The 17,772-nt window shown below is 49.1% G+C and overlaps 1 protein-coding gene across 1 annotated transcript; it reads right to left on the minus strand.

The window, feature by feature from the left end:
- Positions 1 to 4,373: 4,373 nt before the first annotated feature.
- Positions 4,374 to 12,642, minus strand: LOC140905465 (tubulin alpha-1C chain-like). Its single transcript, XM_073328875.1, has 4 exons — positions 12,571 to 12,642; positions 9,003 to 9,246; positions 7,074 to 7,222; positions 4,374 to 5,765 (listed from the first exon to the last, which is right to left on the minus strand). Exons 1-4 carry the CDS (start codon positions 12,571 to 12,573, stop codon positions 4,788 to 4,790), a joined length of 1,374 nt encoding a protein of 457 aa, XP_073184976.1. The 5' UTR covers positions 12,574 to 12,642; the 3' UTR covers positions 4,374 to 4,787.
- Positions 12,643 to 17,772: the final 5,130 nt, after the last annotated feature.

A 17,772-nucleotide genomic window follows, 5' to 3' on the forward strand; every position in this document is an offset into this window, starting at 1 on the left:
TTTAATGATAATAAGTACCCCTGTAACAATGTATAGTGTGTATGATTTTTAGAAAAATCCTTTAAGGTCATATGGTAATGATGCTTCTCAGTTATTACCTGTAAATAAACTTAAAGCTTAACATAGCAGGAAAAACGTTATAAACTTGGTCTGCTGTATAAGAAGGGAAACTGAGGTACCCCACCTCATGGATTTATTGACTAAACAGTGGGATAATTTCCCCATCACCCTTAAAAGATAGAAGCCATTGAAACCTGGCCTGCCTATAGAACAAAAACAGTAAAATGTGGGGGTAATTCCTCTGTTTTGCCTGCAATCAGCAAGGGTACTTGTAAAAGAAATATTTTAAGCAATAATCTGCCACTCCAAAAAGGGGTAGAAACATGTTCTTTTGTCTTTCAGAAAAGCTGATGCCAGCTGAAGAGCAACCCAATACCATGAATCTACTGTCACAATAGAAATTGTGTTTTGTGTTCTATGTGTTGTCTTGTCGCTAGCACTGTTGTGTGTTTTAAAAAATATATACTGCAGACCTGCAGGTAATTAAAAATAAATGAAGCTCTCTGTCCCAGCTACAGGACAGCCTCATACAAAAACAAGTACATGCCAATGTAGACTTGGTCCAAATTGGTCTGGGTAACCTAAAAGCCCGATGGAATCTTTGGCAATGACTTAATACTACCACATGGCTTATGCATAAGAAAAAATTTAGAAATAGGAAACTACACAGCCATAGCTACGGGATGCACTGAAATGCAGATACTTGCCCTAGCTACTTTGGAACACGAAATATCAGGAAAATTGGGAAATATTAAGGGTTTGATGCATTTGTTAAAACAAAGAAAGAGATCATTCTTTGACACTTATCAATATGAATGGATACAATACGTTTCCAGTATTGTAAAACCAGACTTGTTAATGGGAGAAATTGTTGTCAAAATTGCACACCAACAGTCCCTGGAGGCAAAGGTATTGAAGGTTAGCCCACTCCCCATATTCACATGGGATCCTTCTGGCTACCCTGGACCTCGAGCCAGTGGGCTGGGGAGGGAGGGAAGCTATTGGACACTAGAGGTTGTACCGAATGGACTCATCAAAAGTGGGCGTGCCTCACCTTGCCTGTTGCCCCAGAACTTTGTAGTAAAGATACATCACTAGGATCATGTATATGGGATGAATTGGAATCACAAACTCAAATTGCCTCGCAGTACCTTCTCTTGAATAGGCTACATAGGAAGTGACACTGACGATTATAAATCTTAGTGTCAAAAGGGGGATTATGTTGGATCATGTTAAAGAAGTTCTGTGTTAAAATCACAAATGAGTTTGATTCCCCTTCATTTAAATTCCAGGGTATTACTAATTAAGAGGTCTCTTGGTTTCTCTCCTTCTATGTGTGAAATTTGCAAGCTGCTAATTGTGTTAGTACATTCTAAGACCGAAGCTGTTCTCAAAGAAATTCTTTGTAACAACTACTCCTCACACAGAGAGAGACTCAAAGCAATACTCTGTAACAACAGAAACAGCACACAGAGACTCCCCGCCCTTTTGTTGTATTCATCTCGCTTTGTTAACAATTGTGATTAAAATATAGATAGAGGATGTATGTAGATGGATGCTTGGTGTGGATAATAACTGAATGATCAGGGAAGTGCCAGCCTAAGAATCCAGTGTCCATCGGCTGAAGAAGGCATCAAGTGGAAATAACCAGAGGACCCCCGGAGGGCAGACTGGAATCCACCCAACAGCCTCAAGAACGGGAGAAGCAAAGAACAAGATAACATCTGGCAGCACGGAGCCGTCAGGACTGTGCCATCTGCTGATTGATTCAGCAACAGCATGATGAAACAATTCCCATAGACTGGCCTAGGAAGAAATACCTGTAAAAATGGACTCTAGAAAGTGAGAACTTTGGGGTCTGATTCTGCAAATCAACTTCCAGGGGCATATCAATGAGCATCTGACAAAGCCCTGCTCCCTCCTCGTGTCCAGGCCACCTGGCCAGTGGCTTGGCATGAGCAACTCTAAAGCTGGTAACTATTATAACAACCTTGTATAACCTGTGTGTGTGTGTGTGTGAATGAATGTGTGAATATATATGAAATTGAATGGAATGTTATAGCTATAACTCACTGCTTACTAGGATTCTTTCTGTATTCACAATAAATGTGGCATTTTGCTTTTTCCCTTTTAATAAGATCCTGCTGGTTTTTATTTTATTAGTATAACAACTCTGGATCCTATTCCTACCTTCCAGCATATCTACCTCTCCCCCTAGTTTAGCGTCATCTGCAAATTTGCCAAGGGTGCAGTCCATGCCATCCTCGAGATCAGGGGTGGCTAACCTGGGGCTCCGGAGCCACATGCGGCTCCTTGTCTAGGCACCAACTCCGGGGCTGCAGCTATAGGCGTCAACTTTCCAATGGGCTGGGGGGTGCTCACTGCTCAAGCCCTGGCTCGGCCGCAGGCCCTGCCCCCAGTCCACCCTCTCCTCTGAGCCTGCCATGCCCTTGCTCCTCCCCCTTCTCACACCCCCCAGAGCCTCCTGCATGCCACAAAACAGCTGATTGGGAGGTGCAGGGAGGGAGGAGGTGGTGCTGATCAGCGTGGCTGCTAGTGGGTGGGAGGTGCTGGGGGTGGGGTGGGGCAGCTGATCAGAGGCTGCGGACATATTATTGTGGTAAATTTTGGCTCCTTCTCAGGCTCAGATTGGCCTCCCCTGGTCTAGTCCGTAGCAGATGCTATTTCTCCCATCCATCAAGGGGTTTCATTACCATCCTTTTTCATAATGGAAAGGATTGCAGCTCAGTGACATTGTAAGTGCTCAACCCCCAGCCCCCCTCCACCTCTTACATGGACAGGTGCTATTAGCAGAGTCATGAGACCGGCTAGTGGACAGAACTGAAACATCAAGATCCTGATTTAGCAACCCTGCCAGCTGTCCTCGCTGCTTTCACCATGTTCTTTTCACCACACATGCCCTAAAGGGCTGGTATGGTCCTTTCTCAAGCTAAATATATGTAATGCCACAGTCCCAACTTAAGCCTCTTTCGGCTATGCAGCTAGAGAGGCAATACGACTGCTCAGAAATGAGCAACAGCTGCCCCTAGAAGTCCTAGCCTGTTGCAAGCTGGTTCTATTACCCCGTTTGCTGATCTATGTTTATCTACTGTATTCACCACAAGCATTTAACAACAACAAAAAACCCCAGTTTTGAGACATTTGAAGTCCTGTGCTCTTCCATCAAAGATGATGCCAATTTGCCTTTCTAGAGAGAATATTGCAGAGCGTTTCATGTGGCTGTGGAGAACAAGGAGCAATGGAACCATTGCAGGCAGCCTTTTGAGGCCTAGTAGATCAGAGGCCAGTGTATTGATCTGGCACCCAACGGTTCAGTACAGTAATTTGGCTACCTGCTGGCCTTAAAGTCTATGAGGGATCATGATCATCATCTGCCACATGTAAGAGGTCAGGCTGAGCTACAGAACCTCATCCACCCATCCTGTAACATCTGGCTGAGGTTACTGAAGTCCTTGAATCATGATTTAAAGGAGGTCAAGTTGCAGAGACTCCACTATTTCCTCTAGTTCAAACTAGCAAGGGCCCCAAACGGCAAAGGTAGGCAAACCTCTCACACCAGGATCTCTGCCAATCTGACCTGGGGGAAATTCCTTCCCCACCCAAAATAGGGCGATCAGTTAGAACCTGAGCATGTGGGTGAGGCTCACCCACCAGACATCTGGGAAAGAATTTTCTGTAGTAAATGGCCTCAACCGTAGGAGACAACTCTGTGGATGCTCCAGGGCTGGAGCACCCACAGGAAAAAAAAAAAAATTAACAGATGCTTAGCATGCACCAGCAGGCAAGCTCCCTTCCCCTGCCCCCCCCCCCCAGTGCCTGCCACACACTGGTGGCCACCTAAGCAACTCACCACAGTGTTCAGGAGGTACGGGGGGGGGGGGGGGTGGGAAGAGAGGAGGAGAGGGAGAAGATAGGGAGGAGCTGTGCTTGAGGGAGGTGGCGGGGTCAAGTACACCCTTGGTAGAGAGGAAGTTGGCACCTATGGCCTCAACTCTTGTTAAGTTCACTCTTCTATCCAGTAAATTGCAGACTGGAAATTTCAGGGCCTGAGCAGCTTTCAGAGAAGAGGGCAGCTTCCTGCTGGGGACAGGTTTCAGCAGGAATACTTTCTGCAGCACGTAGTGAGTGAGGGGTGAGCACATTGTAGATGTAGGAGTGGGGCATCGAGGTAGCTAAGCCTCAATTACAAAGCTGCTCCTGAAACATGGATTTGGGGATTTACTCCTGGATTAACGGAAAGACACGTTAAAAACCACCTTAGGGAGTCAATATAGCAGCCCTTCACAGAGAAGTTAAAGCCAAATAATTTTTATTGAAATACATAGTTTAATGTCACATGGTTTCTAATAAAAGGTGCGTTAGCAGTAAAAGAGGCAGAGGAATCTTCACGTTTCGGGCAGGAGAGTGTTGCAAGCTTTAGGTCCTTTGGTTCATACATTAGTATCCTTTGCACCTAAAAAATCTGCCCCAAGCATTAAGCTGGTGCCTTATCAGATTTCATTTCAGAGACCTAGCAATGAAGCTCGATAGTTTCAGCAAGTATGCGCTCATGCGACAGAGTTGGCCACGTTCGATTATGCAAGCATAAGAGGGCACAGAATATCTCAACTGGTAACCTTTATATTAAGGGAGAATCCCATGAGAGATGCTGCCTGAGCACCATCACAGCTGTAGCCTGATTAACTGGAGTTTGTACTTGATTTGAGTTAATACTCATCTTCATCTGCCTCATCCCCATCTGCAGAGTCCCTGCCAACTTCCTCATAGTCCTTCTCGAGAGCGGCCATGTCCTCCCTGGCTTCGGAGAACTCCCCCTCCTCCATCCCCTCCCCCACATACCAATGCACAAAGGCCCGTTTCGCATACATCAGGTCAAACTTGTGATCCAGCCGGGCCCAGGCTTCTGCAATAGCCGTGGTGTTGCTCAGCATGCAGACGGCCCGCTGCACTTTAGCCAGGTCTCCCCCTGGCACCACCGTGGGGGGCTGGTAATTGATGCCCACCTTAAACCCAGTTGGACACCAGTCCACAAACTGGATGGACCTCCTGGTTTTGATGGCTGCTATAGCTGCATTCACATCCTTGGGCACCACATCCCCCCGGTACAGCAGGCAGCAAGCCATGTATTTGCCTCGACGAGGGTCACATTTCACCATCTGGTTGGAGAACTCAAAGCAAGCATTGGTGATTTCAGGCACCGAGAGCTGCTCATGGTAGGCTTTCTCTGCCGAAATTATGGGTGCATAGGTAGTGAGGGGAAAGTGTATGCGGGGATAAGGCACCAAATTAGTTTGGAATTCTATCAGATCAACATTTAATGCACCATTAAATCTCAGGGAAGCAGTGACAGATGACACTATCTGTCCTATCAGCCTGTTCAAATTGGTGTAAGTGGGACGCTCAATATCAAGGTTCCGGTTGCAGATGTCATAAATGGCCTCGTTGTCCACCATGAAAGAACAGTCCGAGTGCTCCAGTGTGGTGTGGGTGGTCAGGATGGAATTGTAGGGTTCCACCACCGCAGTGGAGACCTGTGGGGCAGGGTACACCGAGAACTCCAGCTTGGACTTCTTGCTGTACTCTACTGACAGGCGCTCCATCAAGAGGGATGTGAATCCAGAGCCTGTGCCTCCTCCGAAGCTGTGGAAGACCAGGAACCCTTGAAGGCCACTGCACTGGTCAGCCTGCAAGAGAATACAATATTTGTTCATTTCCTCAACTCAAGGATTTTATACTATTTAATCTCATTGCTGATTAACAGCCGACAGCAGGATTGGTCAGAAGTTCTGATAGTGAACTTCTGTGTAAGAATAAAGTTCCAACAATTCTCCTCTTCATAGAATCATAAAAGTGCAGGACTGGACAGGACCTTAATAGGTCACCTCGTCCAGTCCCCTGCCTGCAAGGCAGGACTAGTAATAGTAATTGACAGTCTAAGGGGAATGTTATTCAGCCTTAATTTGGGATTTTAAGTTACCCCCTTGGATGTTTCCATAGGAGATCATTAATTAGTTCAGTGTTAAGTGGTGGCACACTGACAGAATACTTGTTGCTGTTAGAGGTACTGTTGCATGGACATTTGTCAACCCTTCAGGTAATTATCACACTCCAACATCCACAGAGCGCTTGTGCCAAGTGGAAGTTATTGGCTGGTTCTAGGACAACTACTAGACAGAGAACTAACATGCACTCAGTGTTTCATGATCACTGAAATGCAAGTTGCTTATTGACAGCCTGGAGTCATTTAGTATATGGACACTTGTCTACTTGGAACTGGATTGAGACCCACTAGCTAATTTTATATAGGCCACCCCAGCTATTCAAGGGTTACAAGACTATAAAAGGGTTCAAAAAGGACCTAGATAAGTTCATGGAGGATAGGTCCATCAATGGCTATTAGTCAAGATGGGCAGGAATGCAAAACTATGCTCTGAAGTGTCCCCTGCCTGTTTGCCAGAACCTAGGTATGGGGGACAGGGGATGGATCCCTTGATTGCCTGTTCTGTTTATACTCTCTGAAGCACCTGGCATTGGCCACTGGTGGAAGACAGGATACTGGGCTAGATGGACCATTGGCCTGACCCAATATGGCCATTCCTTTGTACTTTTGTAATGTATTCACCAAGGCTGGGATTTGACACATTGATAATGGACTGCAAGGCCCTGAACTGTTTAGGTCCCACATGATAGTCACTAAGTACAAAGGCCCCCCCCCCAAAAAAAATCTCATTATGCAGCCATTTCCAAGAGACGCAACAGCTCCTGAGCTAAAACTTTAAGGGTTCTTTTGAAGCAATGAACTTTATACTTGGCTTGTAGTGCCCATCAAACATTGGGTTAATACACCGGAATGCCTTGTTAGCCTGCTGTTACAATCCCCTTTTTAAGTGGATACTGTCCTTCTCCCAACCCCAAAGTGTCATATTGCCCCATTTTGAACGATTAGTTAAGAAGGTGCTTTAAGAGACTTTTAAACATATTTGTCTACTTGCCATTTTACGGACTCTACCCAATACAGTATCAATGATTTCCTTCCCAATGGTGTAGTGGCCCCGGGCATAGTTGTTGGCGGCATCTTCTTTGCCGCTAATGAGCTGCTCAGGATGGAAGAGTGCACGGTAGTTCCCAATTCGGATCTCATCTGCAGGAAGTTGGATTATTGGTTAAACAGAAGACGCCTAACAGATTGGGGATGTTAGAGCATGCGTGAATACCATTGCTAGCAAAGCCGTCAAGCTTCTGAGAGAGACAAGCTTCAAAAAAGGTCCATCATGAAGCAGAAACAGTATATTCAAGATACTGTAGGAATTTTGAGAGGGGTCTGGGATTGGTGAGCTAGGACTGAAGAAGAGAGCTATACCTACAAGTTTGCCCAGATAATGCACATAGGACTTCAATTTCCACCTTGAAGTCACGTTCTGATTAGGGTTACAGTACATTTTAGGATGCTGGCTGGGCTTTCAGTTTTCTGTCTGTGGGATTATAGCTACTATAGGAAGCTTGTGTATTTGTCTTGTTTACTTGCACCTCTGAATTTCTGGTAGCATTTTCTCCAGGGGCAGCATTACATGCTGTAGATTCATAGAGTAAGGCTAGAAGGAACCCTTGTGATCATCGAGTCTTACCTACTCGATAAGACAAACCATAGCACTTCCAAAATAATTCCTCAAGCAGATCTTCTAGAGAAAGATCTGGTTCCCTGACTTAAAAATTCAGCATGTTACACAGACTACTCTGCTTCTCCCCACCCGGGAAGATTTGTTCGTTATTTAGTTATTTTCCCCCTTAATCTACAGGGAGTTACCCCGACCCTAGTGATAGGGTTACTCTGTTTGGAAAGACAAGATTTCTGGCACCAAATCTCTGAAATCCTCAGGAATCAAAGGCAGCAGCAAAGAGGTCTCCTGGGTTAAAAAAAAAAAAAAAAACTTTACAGTGGACACTTTTATTATGTTGGAAACCTCTCAATAAGAGAGACTGTGGTGATCTACTCAGAAATACTCTTCACTACTTCAGATCATTGAAAAGTGTGATGCTTGTTTTTCCACAGGAACCAGGTAAACTGGTTTACAGACACTTCATGGGGATGCTTTAGTCCAGGGGTGGCCAACCTGTGGCCCTGGAGCCAAATGCAGCTCTTCAGAAGTTAATATGTGGCTCTTTGTCTAGACACTGACTCTGGGGCTGCCAGCTTTCCAATGTGCTGGGGGGTGCTCACTGCTCAACCCCTGGCTCTGCCACAGGCCCTGCCCCCACTCCACTCCTTCCTGCCCCCCTCCCTCAAGCCTGCCATGCCCTGGCTCCTCCCCCCCAGAGCCTCCTGCATGCCATGAAACAGCTAATTGGGAGGTGCTGGGAGGGTTGGGGAGGCGCTGATTGGCAGGGCTGCCGGTGGGCAAGAGGCATGGGGAGGGTGGGGTGGAGCTGATGCGGGGGGCTGTTGACATATTACTGTGGCTCTTTGGCCATGTACATTGGTAAATTCTGGCTCCTTCTCAGGCAAAGGTTGGTCACCCCTGGTTTAGTAGCTGCCAGCAAACAGGCTTGCTGGGTCAGATCCTCAGCGGGTGTAAGTGAGCTTAGTGCTACTGATGTTGATGGAGCTAGGCCAGTTTCACCAGCCAAGCATCTAGCCCTCTATCCACAAGAGGGAAATCCCACGTAAGAAAGCGAAGTCCCAAGTGAAATGCTACGCTCATACTAGCATAGGAGGAGTAACCTGTTTGCCATGTAGAGTCCTGTTTGGAATTAATGACACCTGAAATACAATGTTTCATGATTGGACAGTGTCACCAGGGTTACACTGATGGGGGTGGCAAGTCAGAGGATGCAATCAGTGACATTAGCCATGAGGCCCTCCCCCCAAAAGGAAGCTAAACAATGTTCTGCTGCATATTTAGCAGTCTGTCCCCTTATCTTACCAATGACCGTGGGTTCCAGGTCTATGAACACTGCTCTGGGCACATGCTTTCCTGATGCAGTCTCACAGAAGAAGGTCTCAAAAGAAGAATCCACTTGTTCAGTGTCTGGCTCTATTGGTTTAGCGGCCTTGCTGCTGGGAATGGTCCCATCCGGCTGGATTCCGTGTTCTAGACAATACAGCTCCCAACAGGCATTGCCCATCTGGACCCCAGCCTGGCCAATATGGATAGAAAGACACTCCCTCTGGAATTAGGGACAAGTCTCATTACTGCTTCAGGTTAAGAAGATAGTAGCCACAATGTGTACTAGGTGTTAGCCTGGGCAGTTGTATTTCGCTCTTTCAAGCAGTTTTCTACATGCAGACATTTGCCCAACTAATCTGTTAGTGCAACAGGTGGTCTTGGTATACACCTTGATTTCTGGGAGAGAATTTCTAGTTTTCAGGTAATACAGGACTCTTATAACTGGTCTAAACTTTGTGTATGTGACAGTACCCTTGATGCAGCCTGGGGGCAGGTGGGGAGACACAGGGAGCAAAGAATAAGCTGTGGACCTATCCAAACCAGCACTGCAAATGGGCACCTGCAGTTTGGATTTATGCAGCAGGTGTCTCCTTGCATGCCCCTGGCCTTCTATCCCTGCTCTTGCACAGCCTCCACGGGAGTGTACGTGTACTGCCCAAGGCTGCAAGCTCCACTTTCTGGCCCACGCATCTCTTCTCAGCTCCAGCAGGTTCTCAACTCCTCACATAAGGCTCTGCATCCAGGAGCCACTCAGACTAAATAATTCACCCTCCCGAGCTACAAGCAGCATATAGCTGATAAGAAATAAAGAAGCCACATGGGAGTATAAAAATGTAGAAAGCAAGAGATAAGACAGGCTGAAAGAACCAGCCAGACTATGGACCAAAAACACAACAACTGTCACCTATAGGGTTGCCAAGTGGCCAATTTTCAACTGGAACACCCAGTCAAAAAAGAGACCCTGGGGGCTCAGATCAGCACTCCTGACTGGGCCGTTAGAAGTCTGGTCGGCAGTGCAGTGGGGCTAAGGCAGGCTCCTTGCCTGCCGTGGCTCCCAGAAGCAGCGGCATGACCCTCCTCCGGCTTCTAGACGCAGGGGTAGCCCCAGAGCTCTGCATGCTGCTCCCACCCCAAGCTCCAGCTCCCATTGGCTGGGAACTGCAGCCAGTGCCTGCAGATGGGGCAGTACACAGAGCTGCCTGGTCGCACCTACGTGTAGGAGCCGGAGGGAGGACATACCGCTGCTTCTCGGAGCTGCTTGAGGTAAGTGCTACTTGAAGCCTGCACCCGACCCCCTCCTGTGCCCCAACCCTGATCCCCCCTCCTACTCTCCAAACCCCTCAGAGCACCCTCCTGCACCCCAGCCCCACCCCAGAGCCCCAGCCCCGATTCCCCTCCTGTGCACCAAACCCCTCATTTCTGGGCCCACCCCAGAACCCATACCCCCTCCCACACCAACCCCCGAGCCAGCCTGGAGAAAATGAGCAAATGACAGAGGGATGGAGTGAGTGGGGGTGGGGCTTTGGAGAAGGGGCGTCGGGTGTTTGGTTTTGTGTGAGTAGAAAGTTGGCAATCCTAGTAACCTAGCACAATGCAAGGGAACATAGTGGCTGTCCATCTACTGGTCCTCCACAAGGACATCTGCACTAGGAAGATTTTGGCAGCCCTGGCTTTAAAGCATTAATCTGAAATATACTTAGCTTCTAGCAGTGTCATGGCCGTAGGGTATGAGCAGCCAATAAGATTGTTCTTATTTAGTGTTTGGTTAGTGTCTTCCTGAAGAGACTATTGTTATACACATTTCTCTCTAAGCATTCCTTCAGTTTCCATAGCTCTAAAGCCAGATGCAACAGAGGGGCAGGGACTATTTAATATAAATTAACAGAGCTCCAGCAACTAGAATAGCTATAGCAATAACCTATAATTAAAGGTACTTCTTTAGACACATGTTAAGTACTCGAGCAATTCTAGTTTGCAAGATGCTATGAGGATCCATAGCGTTGAGATCTCTGGAGTGAACTCCTACTCAGCACCTAAGGACTACAAATTTGCCAAGTCACATGACATGAAATCCAGATGCCAACTGGCGGGATTGCTCTCAGGGAATTGGAAGATCTCCCACTAGCGTCTCATCATATATTTGAGAGACAGAATTTTAGTCCAGGCCTGATTTCTCACCACCCCCAAGCTGTGGTGAGAGCTCAGACCCAAGGCCTTATGGCGAGCCCATCCCTAGTGGGCATGGCCACTCCTGATTCAATCTGGCTGATATTTCGAAGTTATCCATCTCACAGGGCTGGTATTTGTACTATTTGGGAAGCGTGTTACTCAGCTCGCCCATCCCCACCATTTAGATAGTTGCAATAGTTTTTAGCAAGATGTGGCTAAGGTCACCACTGTGGCCATTTTTTCCAGCTTTAGCAAAGACAGCTGTTTGGATCACAGACCTATTCTAGTCCACAAGAGACAGCACCTGCTCCCAGCATAGCATGGTTCTTGGGATTTTTAAAATGAGTGCGTGGCAAATGGAAAAACCCTAGTGGAACAGCAGGAAATGCAAGTTGAAAGAACAGTTTGCTTGGGGATGCAGTTAAGAGGTACCAGATCAACAGTATTTGCATTCTGCACCAAGATAAGCTGTATTTTACAGCATCAGGCTACAAACAGAGGAAACATTGTTGTCTGGATGATTTTTGCATTTAAATTGCCATGAAAATGTTAAATTTTTATAACAGGAGAGTCCCTAGGACAGCACTTTGAAGTCTGACTTTACTGTCTGCAAAAAAAGTTTTGAAAATGCCTTTTCATTTTTTACAATATTATAAAGTCACATTCAACAGTCAGCATTCCACAAACATTTTTTAGAATATACTTTTATTATTCTAAGTCACCTTATTGTAAACTTTCTGGGTAGTTTGCAGATTGCATGTATTTTAAAACCTTGTATATTAAAAGCATTTGAGTTTCAAAGCTGTAGGCTCTTTAGAGTCAAGATTAAATTAGAAATGTTAAGGACAGTTGTAATTTTACTCATTTAACATAGACAAACCCTTGGGATTACAGTAGACAAAGGCAACATGGCAGCTCATAAGGAAAAAATTACCCTCTGCAAAATGCATTAGTTTCATACATTGTTACAGTTGCTGAAGTGTTAATTTCAAGGGGAAAGACCACAAATATACACTGTACTTTAGCCTGCCAAAATCATTCATGCATCTATATAGACCAGTTGCAGATAAAACAAAAAGCCCCTCAACTCCTATTAAAAGTTAAGCACTTAACAACTCTACAGGCACCAGCTGCTCATGAGCTGAAATCTTAGAGAGAAAAACCAGAGTGAGGGGGGCCACTTAGAGTAATCCAAGTACTAGCTTTTACCTTATAAGGAGCAAACTGGTGGTTCAATAAACTATAAAGCAAGCAACAATTAAATGAGAAAGCTGCTTTGAATTAACATCCAGAGAGGAAGGACTAGGTGTATAGATCACCAGCTTTTAAGACCCCTGTACATTAGCACAAATACAAATAATAATGCATGCCTTACCATGATGGCTTTGTAAGCTTCCTAAGATTTAAGCAAACCAGCTGCCTCTGCCTCTCTTCCTGGAACTTTATATCCCAGTAAGAACTGACTCCACCTGAATGTAAAGAGGCACTCTTCTCATTTAAAGGGGCAGAGACCCCTTTTTTGGGCTTGCCTGAAACACAATCCCTTAGGGGCCGGATTCTGTGCTGACTTGAGCTTGGCGCAATCCCATTGATTTGAATAGGGTTGGGTGGGAGGTAGTTTGGCCCCAAGTGTGTTTCAAAGGGGGATTTGATTGAAAAGTAAGTCAATAAACAAATAAACCACAGGGGTTTTAGTCGAGCTGAAGGGAAGCTTGCGCTGTGTCATAAGGATGAACTAACCACTCCCAAGCCGCAGTTATCCACATCCTAATTAGTAACAACGCTGCCAATGCTATCTTGTGTCCTGACTACTCTATGGACACAATCCTGCAAGTCAATCTGTGCCAAGGACCCCACTGCCATCCGTGGGATTCCCCCTGGGCATAGGAGTCTGCCCGTGAAGAGTGACTTACAAGGTCAGGCCTATGTCTGTCTTATTCTGCTCCCCGTTGTGACAGCTGGCGAAATCCAGCCCTGCACAGAGAGTTCGCACCAGTCCTGTGCATCACCAGCAGCCCCAATCCTGCAAACATTGAACTCTGACTTCCATGGATCTAAAGTGGTGCCTAAAGCTTAGGCACCCCTTGGCCCAGGGGTAAATTTCATCAGTCAGTAACACCTCACTCTGTGAACAGTCTCATTGATTTCAATGGGCTTGTTTACACTGTCTGTCTAGCTAAGGCACCGATCTGGTCCCCATTACCATGGTGTCTGAGCAGCTGACAGGCTTTCATGTGTTTATCCTGCTAACACCCTGTGAGGTAGGATGGGTCTATTACCCCCATTTTAAAGATGGGGAAACTGAGGCACACAAAGACCAAGTGACTTGCCAGAGGTCACACAGGAAGCCTGTAGCAGAGGAGGGAATTGAACCTAAGTATTCTACATCCTAGACTAGTAGCTTAACCACTGGACTGTCCCATTAGAACTAGCCTCAAACATTCAAACCAGTTTTAAAACTGGTGGCATAAAACAGGTGTAAACAGCCTGAAGTGTTTTTAATGAACCAGTAGAGAGATCAGTTAGTAATACTAGAGGGCCCCTCATGTGTCATCCCCCTTGTAACCAGTTTAGTATAAGCAGTTCAGGCCGTCTAGGTCTGGTCCCGGGCTCAGACTCAGGCTTGAACCTTACCCCCCCTCCGTCTACACACAAATCTCTCAGACTTGGGCTCAGACCTATGGGTCTTAGGACACTGCAGGGGTGGAGAGTCTGAGCATGAATCAAGCCAAGATCCAGGGTTCAAGTCCTATTGCTTTGCAATGTACACGCAGACCTCCCTCGACTCTAGCCCCAAAAGTCCACCAAATGTATCCCATAATCCCATGCGGTCCATAGCTGACAAAATCATTTGTCCCAAATTCGACTGGGGTTTGAAGTTTTGCCTAGAAATGTGGCAGGGGCGGAGTGCAGAGTGGGGGAAGGAGGAGGATGGCGGGGGAGTTCTGTGTATTTTCATGCAGCCATGTGGAAGCTAACACAGCAGCCTGTCGATTCCCTCATGAATTCTGACCCAATCACGGGTGCGGATAGCTGCAAACTTTTCTCGCAGCAGGAATTCCAGACAGGTAACCACATTTCGGAGAGTGGTGTATTTTCCAGGGCCACCTCGCTAGCTGACAAGCCCACTCCACTCCCAGATGTGCAGTTCAGTCACTATCTATTTGAATACATCGGTTGCATACGCTGCAGGTTCCCCACCAACAGCGTGGAATAACATCTCCCTTTGGGGGCAGGACCTCGGGGTAGGGGCCGCATGGGGGCAGGCCTCAGGGAAGGGGCGGCGCAGGGGCAGGGCCACAGTTTGGGCACCAGTGCCCCCACACACACACTTTTAGGGAGCTTCTGCCACTCCTGCATGGAGCTATTTGAGACAATAACCCTCCGTGCATTGTCCTGTTCCAGCCCCTTGACCTCTACTGGCTTCGGTACCTTCTGCTGCAGCAGAAGCCTGGGCCAATGTCCCCACCTGGACCATTCCAAGAGGAAGCATTTCTGTGATAAGCTTATGGGTTGAAGTTCTGGACAGGGCCATCAAGTCGGTCCAGTGCCAAAGAGAGAGGACTGATGGCTAGAGGAAAGGCCTGGAGCGAGGCAAGAGGGAAGGCTCAGGCTGGCTGCACAGCTTGAGGAAAGGGTTTCAGCGCAGTTCCTGGAACAGATCTCAGCAGGAGGAGAGAGCTCAGCAGAAAGAGCTGTTTGAACAGCTGATCTCGCTAATAGCCTCCAGAGGACCGGCTCCCGCTGCATCACCTACACCATGGCCTGAGACCCCTGGGCGGTACAGAACTGCACATATCTGCACTGCTTTGCCAGCATGGGCGGCGTGTGAACCGCTGGCTGGGGGAAGCTAGCCCCCAGCCCCGTCCCTTCCACCCGAGGCCTCGCCCCTTCCGCGTACCCCGGAACCCAGAGCATTCCCTCCCCAGCCGCCGGCCCCCGCCCCAGGCAGGCTAGAGCCAGCAGCACGCCCCCAGCCCCGGAGCACCGGGAGGGAGAGCGCGCAGCAGCCCTGCTGTGGCCTCCCCAACTCCGGGAAGGCAGGCAGTTCGGCCCCAGCTCCTGGAGCCCAGCGGCACTGCTGACGCAGGGTCCTGGGGGCAGAGTGTGGGTGGGGCCACGCCGCCCATGCCTGCCAGCAGGGTGTGTCTGTTACCTCCCAGTTATGCTGTAACTTCAGCAACCCGCCTTCCCAAAGGAAAGGTGCCACTATGCCCTGCCAATCTTGACTTCACCTCCATTTTTCTCCAATCATAGAATAGAATCATAGAATATCAGGGTTGGAAGGGACCTCAGGAGGTCATCTAGTCCAACCCCCTGCTCAAAGCAGGACCAATCCCCAATTAAATCATCCCAGCCAGGGCTTTGTCAAGCCTGACCTTAAAAACTTCTAAGGAAGGAGATTCTACCACCTCCCTAGGTGTTCTCAAAAGAATGATCTTTCCTATCCTACCTTAAATGTGCTGTGCCGTGGTAGGTCAATGTCAGCCTGGTAACAGGGCTCTGCCCAGGAACGGCTCTTGAGGGGCAGACTAAGGCCAGAAGAACGGATATGGCAGAACATACATGAAGTGGGATGGTGGCTCCCAGACCTGGAATCCTCCCTGGAAGAGGTGGACCTATAGAACTTTCTTGCATCACATGTTGAGCTGGGCAAAATTTTTCAACCCAAACTGTTGATCCCCAACACAGATCCCCAAATGCCCCTCCCACCCCACATGTACCCCACAACCCTCCGCCAGCCCCCACTTATCCTGACAGCCCTGACATACATCCTGCTCGCTGCAGTCCCTGGGCACCTCAGCCCCACTGGCCCCAGTCCCCAACATCCTCCACTCGCCCCCCAAATCCCAGCCTCACAGCCCACCAACACCCCCTCTCCCTACAGCCCTCCAACACTCCCCACTCACCCCAGCCCCTCACCCATCACTCTGGGACCTTCCTGGCCACTCACTGGCTTTGCACCCTCAACACCATCACCTCTCCAGGCTAGCGTGACTCCTCCTGATCCCAGTTTCTAGGCAGGGGCTGTCTCTACCTATGCGTCTGTATGGGGAGTGTTGGCCCCTTACTAAAACTCAGTGGGGTTTTTTTGGTTGGCCAGCTCCCAGTACCAAAAGAAAGGGGAAGGGTCTATGGGAGATCAGGAGGACCCTGAGACTGACAGTCCCCAGGAACAGTGGGGAGATGCTCCAGGTCAGCTTGATTGACAGGGCGGGCAGGCTGATGAGGGAGTCAGGAGGCCAGGGGGGTGGTCCCATCCCCCATGGGAGCTGGATTTGCCTGGGTCAGACAGAGTGGGGCTGAGCTAAGGAGAAAGCAGGGGCCCAAGCTGAGCTGGGGAGCAGAGCTGGGCTGGCCAGAGAGAACCAGAGAAGCAGCCCGGGGAGCAGGGCGGTGCTGGGAGCAGAGCCGCAGAAGCAGCCCACAGAGCAGACCTGTCCTGGGAGCAGAGCTGCAGCAACCAGAGCCGGAGGGGCCAGAGAAGCAGCCCAGGGAGCTGGAGGCAGAGCAGCCGTGCTGAGGCAGAGTGAAGGGGGAAGCCGTCCGGAGCCGGGTGCAGCTGGGGAGAGCGAAGCGGACCCTGGGTAGTGGGCGCAGCGCAGAGACATGCCCCCAGCTAAGAGGCCTGGCAGGCCAGACTTGGGAGGGCAGGGGGGGAAATCGTAAGCCCGATGGGGAGGCTGATGCTGGGAAGAAGGGACCTGCCGCCCAGAGCCTGAGGGCGTGTGGCCACGGCCAGAGCAAGTGTCCGACCCGCAGCATCCCTGCAGCACAGCCAGGGCCGGGCAGGAGGCCTGGGCCGTATGAGGAACAGACTGAACTGCCCTGACGTTCCAGAGACGCTGGTTGTGACGTCCCCATGCCACAGAGCGGGGTGACGGGTTTTCTTTTAACCTTTCCCATTTTTTCCTTATTTAATTGCCAGGGACAGAGGTCGAGAGAGCTGGAAATGTGCCGGGAGTGAAGGGGGGAGGGAGGAGGCTTCGGCTTGCTCAGCTCCTGTTCCCGGCAGTTGGGCCTGGGCGGGGGCGGCCTGATGCCACCTTCCCAGCCAGGCTCTCACAGGCAGTGGCCAAGCTCACAGAGCAGTGACTCAGAGCAGCGGGCATCAGAAGGGGCTGGTCCCGCCCCCTCTTCTCCCTGCCCGGGCTCGGCTGCCAGGGACCGTGGCCACACGTGCTGGGCGGGGGGGTAGGCACAGCGGGAGGCAGGAGGCGTGCCAGGGGCAGGCACAGCAGGAGAAGGACAGAGCCCCCAGCAGGCCACGCAGAAATCTAGGGAGGCACTTGACCCTCCATGCCCCCCTACGTACCGCCTAAGTGTATTTTAATTCCATCAGAACTTGTGGGTGAATACCATCTGGCCCTGGTGACATATTACTGTTTAACTTACCAATTTGTTCCAAACCTCCTCTACCGACACCTCAGTCTGGGACACTTCCTCAGATTTGTCACCTAAAAAGAATGGCTCAGGAGGGGATGGGGAACCTCCTTCACATCCTCTGTAGTGATGACCAAGGAAAAGAATTCCTTTAGCTTCTCGGCAATTGCCTTGTCTTCCCCGAGTGCTCCTT

This window comes from Lepidochelys kempii, chromosome 1, assembly GCF_965140265.1.
Source record: "Lepidochelys kempii isolate rLepKem1 chromosome 1, rLepKem1.hap2, whole genome shotgun sequence".
NCBI lineage: Eukaryota > Metazoa > Chordata > Testudines > Cheloniidae > Lepidochelys > Lepidochelys kempii.